The sequence below is a fragment of the Octodon degus genome, unplaced genomic scaffold (genome assembly GCF_000260255.1).
Source record: "Octodon degus isolate 3935 unplaced genomic scaffold, OctDeg1.0 scaffold00246, whole genome shotgun sequence".
NCBI lineage: Eukaryota > Metazoa > Chordata > Mammalia > Rodentia > Octodontidae > Octodon > Octodon degus.
Window position 1 is genome coordinate 1,935,655 of NW_004524822.1, and position 6,975 is coordinate 1,942,629.

General features: G+C 35.1%; 1 protein-coding gene across 7 annotated transcripts in view; it reads left to right on the top strand.

Annotated features, from left to right (window-relative positions):
• The window catches only part of Esr1 (estrogen receptor 1), a 435,477-nt gene that overhangs the window by 270,891 nt on the left and 157,611 nt on the right, over positions 1-6,975 (top strand). For all 7 annotated transcript variants that reach the window (XM_023706239.1, XM_023706238.1, XM_023706243.1 and 4 more), the window contains exon 5: positions 6,445-6,780. In XM_023706239.1, the coding sequence (XP_023562007.1) occupies positions 6,445-6,780 (336 nt within the window). The remainder of the gene's footprint in view (positions 1-6,444; positions 6,781-6,975) is intronic.

Consider the following 6,975-nt stretch of genomic DNA (forward strand, 5'->3'; position numbering starts at 1 on the left):
TTGCATTGTCTTAATGAATGGAATGATTTGTTCTATTGGTGTTTGTAAATAGGATCACAAGTCCGCATCTTGTACAGCAATTAACCACTAAGAATAATATATGCAGTGTACTATTTGTCGAAACTGTACTTCTGATTTGATTTGAAACTGTCTCATTGCTATATGTTTATCAATAAAACTGTAGGAAAAAAAATAAAGTAAAGTAGAAAAAAATCTTTTCTACTATCCATTGAATCTACACTTTCCTGTTTGACTCATGATTTTAAAAAGTCAATTCTTTCTCCATTTCTCCATTAGTACTTTATTGTTCCAAATCTCAAGCCCGTGTCCAATTTTGTCATGTCCTAATCCTATACTTACAATATTCAAACAGGTTCAAGTCACTGAACTGATTCAGCTCGTTGCTTTAGTCCTATGACTAAACTGAGACGTGCACTTCTGTATTCTTCCAGGAAGGGAGATGTCATAATTTCACTGAAAATTCCTATGTAGTTTTCATCTAACCTGCTCCTCTTTCTCTCTTTCTTTCTCTCTGTCTCTCTGCCTCTTTCTCCTCTCCTCTCCTCTCCTCTCCTCTCCTCTCCTCTCTTCTCTTCTCTTCTCTTCCTTCTTTCCCTCCCTCCCTCTCTCCTTCTTTGATACAGGGTCTTGCTGTGCAGTTTGAACACATAGTGATCCTCCTGTCTCAGCTTCCCCATCACTGGGATTACAGGTTTTGGGGCTGGCATAGTGTGTCCCAGGTTCTGGCTCTGGCATGGTATGTGGTACCAGGGGTTGAACAGGATTCTTGTGCTTGCCAGGCAGGCGCTTAGACGACTAAGCTATCTCCCCAGACAAAGATAGGTTTTATTTATTTATTTGTTTATTTATTTTGGTATGAGGGGGTCTAACTCGGGACCTTGCACTTACCAGGCAGGCGCTTAAATGCCTGAACTATCCCTGGCCATCTAGCCTGTTCTTGAAGCCTCTAGTGATTCAACTCATATTTCTCTTTTTGTGGCAGCATCTTTGTTGGTAGCTGCTCCATTATAAACTGGCTGTGCATTATCCCTGTGCTGTAGATGACTGCCTGCAGTTTCTGCACACTGCATCTGTGTCAGCCTTTGGGCTCATCAGTAACCTCTAGCTGGTGTTTTGCTTCCTGCTGGTCTTCCTTCCTCTGGACTCACACCTCTTTGGTCTTCACGTTTTCTCCATGCAGAGCTGACTTCCTGTCTCCTCAGCATTCTAGCTACTCCAGTAGAAAGATGCTTATTTTTCTCAAAGAGTAGCATCCAGCAATGAGCACGATACTTTCAGCAAGCTGGTGAGCTGAGCAGAGGGTGTCAGTACCAGCTCCTTTAGTCCAGGTGTTGGACAGGTGACAGGAAAATAGAAATGCCTGAGTGTACCGTGGCTGACCACACACCATTGTTCTCATCTGATGTCTTTTACCTACAGCGGTCCCTCAGTGTATCAACCTGGTACTTGTGATAACGGGCAAAATTCAGAATCTCTATTTATCAAGATACAAAACCAAATCAGCTTCATTTCCAAGGATGGATATGGAATCCTAGAGAATAATCACGAACAAGTCTGTGAAACACTCCAAGCAGCAGTTTTCTGATAATTACCTTTCAGGTTTCTTATGATAGCAAATTAGTTCTAATGTGCTTCCCTATAACAGTAATGTAGATAAACCACATAACAAGTGCTTGATACATTAGTGCTAATAATAATAATCTTTATATAATAATCTTTGTTATTATTTATTTCAAGAGCCCTGATAAATACTTCTGTTAGTACTGAGTAAATAGGATGAGTTGATGACTTCTCTTTGTTTTTTTTAATCACCTAATATACCTGATTTATCCCTCCAAAATTAAATGATACATATTAAAAATTTTTGTAGCCACATGTTTGTCCAAAATCCTTGACAAAATAGCCAAAAAAGGATAAAGTTCTCATGTTAGTCATATATTTACTGTTGAGTGATAGCCCAGATGGTGTGTTCTAGACTATTTCTCATGTCTCTAATATAAAAAATAGTTGTACTAACTTTTTACTACAATGACAGTTTCCTGTAGATTTGTAAGAACTATTGTCCTCTGACAAATTTTGGGAAAAGTAACTTTTCTAATAATATAGAAGTTCACATTAATTTTGTCTTTTGAAAAACACTTGCTTAGCTGAGGGCATTTCACTACCACAGCATGACTTGGGTCAATTTCAAGATAACAAGGTGCAGTTTATAGCCAGGGGCAACTTTCTGGGTCCTGCTGGGCCCTTGATACTGTAACATACATTTTGGGCTACTGATCTTTAGTTTGCTCTCATAAAAGTTCTGCTTGGCAATAAGGATATTTACTAGATGATTTTTAAATGCTTTTAAAAATAACCCTTGAAAAGTAAAATATTTAATTGATATAAAATTATGCATATTTAGTGGATATTATGGATTATTTCAACATGTGTGTTCATTTGCATAATAGTCACGTATTCATGATATCATTTCCTTGGGGTTAGAATATTCAAAATTCTACCTTTTGGGGAAGTATACACTACATTATGATTATCTGTTATCTTGGAGCAGAGCACTATGATTTATCTCTCCTGTGTAACTGAAACTTAGTATAACTTGACCAATCTTTCCCATTTTTTCCTCCCTTCTCCTTTCCTCAGCCTTTTCGATCAGTTGTTCTATTCTCAACTTCTTTGGAATGACTTTTTAAGATTCCACATATAAGTGATACCATGTAAAACTTGACCTTCTGTGCCTGGCTTATTTCATGTAACACAGTGCCTTTCGTTTCTATCCATATAGTTGCAGGATTTTACTAATTTTATGGCTGAAGGTACTCCACTGAATGTATGTATCCATTTTTTAATCCATTCATTAATTGATGGACATTTAGATTTTCTCCATTTCTTGCTTATTGTGAATAGTGTTCCAGTGAACAAACAAGGAGTGCTGATGTCCCTTTGACATAATAATTTTATTTCCTTTTCAGATATGCCTAATAGTGGGTGTGCTGGATCCTAGAGTTCTCTCTATATAGTAGTTCAGAATAGTATATTTTGAAGTCAAATAGCTTAATACTGTTTTGCATATTGACCACATTAGTTTACAATCCAAAAGTGTGAAAAGATCCTTTTTCAACACCCTCCTTAACACTTGTTATCTTTGTTTTTTGAGAATAGCCACCTTACCCAGTGCAAGCTAATGTTTTATTTTGATTTTAACTTGCATTTCTCTGTTTATTATTGATGTCGGACCTTTTTGAAAATGCCTGTTGGTTAATTGCATGTCTTCTTTTGAGTAATGTCCTTCTGTACTTTGGTTTAGTTCTCATTTTAAAATTGAATGATGATGATGATGATTCAAATGACAGTTTTGATATCAAGTTGAGTTCTTGATGCATCCTTACTATTAACCCCATATCTATATAGAATTTGCAGTTATTTCCTTCTTTTGTATGTACAGTCTTCATTCTATTGTTTCTTTTTCTGTGCTGTCTGATATAATCCTGTTTATCTCCTATTTTAGTTGTCTGTGCTTGGAGTGGGGGTAGTTGGCTTGCTTATCCAGAAAATCCTCATCCATCCAACATCCTGAAGTGTCTCTCCTATGTTTCCTTTAGTAGTTTTATGCCTTGCATTTAAAACCTTAATATATATTGAGTTCTTTTTTTGTATTGAGATATTGCTATATCGCTTCATTCTTCTGTACATGGATATCTAGTTTTCACAGCAACATCTGCTGAAGACACTATTCATTCCCCCTATATATGGTCTCAGCATCTTCCTTGAAGATCAGTTGGCTAATAGTTGTGGGAGATAACTTCTAAGCTCTCCATTCTTTTCTACTGGTATATGTTTTTGTTTTTAATCCCAACATTATGCTGTTTTTCATTACTATAGCTTTGTAGTATATTTTAAAGTCAAATATTTTCATGTCTTCTGTTTTCTCATTACTATAGCTTTGTAGTATATTTTAAAGTCAAATATTTTCATGTCTTCTATTTTTCTCCCTGCCTCTCTCAACTAAGTTTTTTGTGGTTTCATATAAATTCTTTCTATTTTTGTGAAGAATGTTCTTTGTAGCTGGGTAAGAATTACATTAATTCTGTAGATCATGTTAAATGATATGGATGCTTTAACAATATTAATTTTCTAATTCATAAACACGGATGTCTTTCTGTCTTTTGTGTCCACTTTAATTTCTTTCATCAATGCTTTGTAACTTTTATTGTGGACCTTTCCATTTTTTTAACTAAATTTATTTCTAAGTATTTTGTTTATTTTTGTAGCTATTATAAATAAGATTGCTTTGGGTTTTTGGTAATTTCATTATTGATCTGTAGAAGTGCTGCTCATTTTTCTATGTTGATTGTACAAGTTGCAAGCTTGCAGATTCATTAGTTCTAAAAGGTTTTCAGTGAAATCCTTATGGTATTATGATCTCTCTTATGATAGTCTATAAACAGAGACAGTTTGGCACCCTCTTTTTCATTTTGGATAACATTTATTTAATTGTATTGCCTTCCTTTGGTTAGGATTGCTAGTACTAGGTTGAAGAAAAGTGTTGAAAGTGGGTAGGTGTTCTTGTCTTGTTTTGGATCTTAGAAAGTTAAGCTTTGCCTTATTTAATATCATATGAGCTTGGGGCTTATTATACTGATATTTGGTTTTTGCAATATTAAGGTATGTTCTTCATAGCTAATTTGTTCAAGCTTTTGTAATATAAGGTTATTGAGTTTTATGAAATCTTTTGTCTACATCTATTGAAGTGAACAGAAAAATTTTTGTGTTTTCTTCTGTTAATGTCTCATTTTATTAATTTACATATGTTGAAGTGGGCTCTTACAGCCCATTTACTTCATCATGGTGAATATTTTGTCGAAAATTTTTGTATTCATATTCATTAAAGTTGTTAGTCTGTAACTTTCTTTTCTGCACCCTAATCTGGTTTTCTTGCTAGGGTAATGCTGGCCATATAACAAAGATTTTTTTCTTTACTTTTTAATTTTTTTAATAACTTGAAAGTATTGCGATTATTTATTTAAATATTTGGTAGAATTCAGCAATGAAGTAATATGATTCTGAGATTTTTCGTTATTGATTCAATTTTATTACTCAACATTGGTCTGTTTATATGCTTTACTTTTTGTGGTTCAGTTTTGGTAAGGGATATGTACCCAGGAGTTCGTTCATTTCTTCTAGGTTATCAGATTTATTGGCATACAGTTGTCAAAAGTAGTCTTTAATGAACCTATTCATTTCTGTGGTATTAGATGATATCTCCTTTTTCATTTCTGATTTTATTTGAGTCTCTGTTGTTTCTTCTTTATCTATAGGAAAGTTTATTTTTGTTTCCAAAAAATTAAGTCTTAATTTTGTTGAGTTTTGTATTTATGTTTTAATGTCTATTCATTTCATTCTACTTTTTATTATTTTTTTTCTTCCATTAATTTTTACTTTTTTCATGTGATTTTTAACTGAGTACAACAATAAGTCATTTATTTGAGGTCTTTTTGCTTTTTTTGATACAGGACAAAGGTACAGGCCAATACTTCCAGTGCCCACAATTCTCAACAAAATATTAGGAATTATACTGGTGCAAGCTTAGATTCATGGGCTTTGTCAGAGGCCAGTGCCCTGGAGGTAGGGGCTGTAGAATCCCGTCAAGTACTAGGTTTCACTGTGGGGAATTACTTTTGGGATTCAGATCAAAGACCTGCACTTAGTTCCTTATCTTTCCCTCAAGTGCCCGATCTCTCTCCATGCTGTGGTGCTCAGAGTTAAATGAGGGACTCTTTCCTTCTTACCTGCATCTTTTTTATTATTGTGATAAACCAGATACTGTAACTCTCATGGTTTCTTTAGCCCTTAAACATTCTTTCATGAATGAATGGTCATTCAAATTGATGTATCTGTTGGGACTCCATCTCTGCAGGTCTTACTCCTTTGTTCTGCTCAATTTCTCCACTATTAAAAATGTCCTTTTAGCTTACTGTTGAAAACATATTCATAACATTAACAATATTTGATGTTAAACTGTATGTATTTCAATGATACTATAATTCTGTTCTTCTTATAGTACCTGTTACACACACACACACACACACACACACACACACACACTGCTCCTGGGTTGTCAGAGCCAACTTGTTCTGTGGCTTATGAACACTTACTGTCATATATCTTCAGAAACTGCCAGCTCCTTGATGTTAGACAAGTGATTTGAAATTTCTTAAGGTGATAGTATTTGTATCGTGAAAATTAGAAAATTCTGCAAATGAATTCCTTTTTTTCAGAGTACCAGTTATTAAATGTTTATTAGCTTGCCTGTGTGCTTAAGCATCTTTCTTAATAAAAAGAAGATATTGCTTTTGTATCTGATATTTAGATAAAATTTACAATGAAAGAAACAAACTAATTGTTTTTTTTCCCCTACATTTTCAGGGATACGGAAAGACCGAAGGGGAGGGAGAATGTTGAAGTATAAGCGACAAAGGGACGATGAAGAGAGGAGGAATGAGGTGGGGCCATCTGGAGACATGAGAGCTTCTAACCTTTGGCCAAGCCCTCTTGTAATTAAGCACACTAAGAAGAACAGCCCGGCCTTGTCCTTGACAGCTGATCAGATGGTCAGTGCCTTGATGGATGCTGAGCCGCCCTTAATCTATTCTGAGTATGATCCTACCAAACCCTTCAGTGAAGCTTCCATGATGGGCTTATTGACCAACCTGGCAGACAGGGAGCTGGTTCATATGATCAACTGGGCAAAGAGGGTACCAGGTAAGAATGCTAAGCTCAACTTTTAAGAGTTGTAACTTTGAAGAACTTGTGATGTCATGGGGAGAAGGGGGGCCAACAGTACATCATTATCTAATTTCAATGTTATAACAAGATTTGTTAATTTTCACTATTGACATATCCGAAGTTTTCCGGAATTTCAGAAAAAAACATTTAAAAATCTAGAGTGCTAAAATC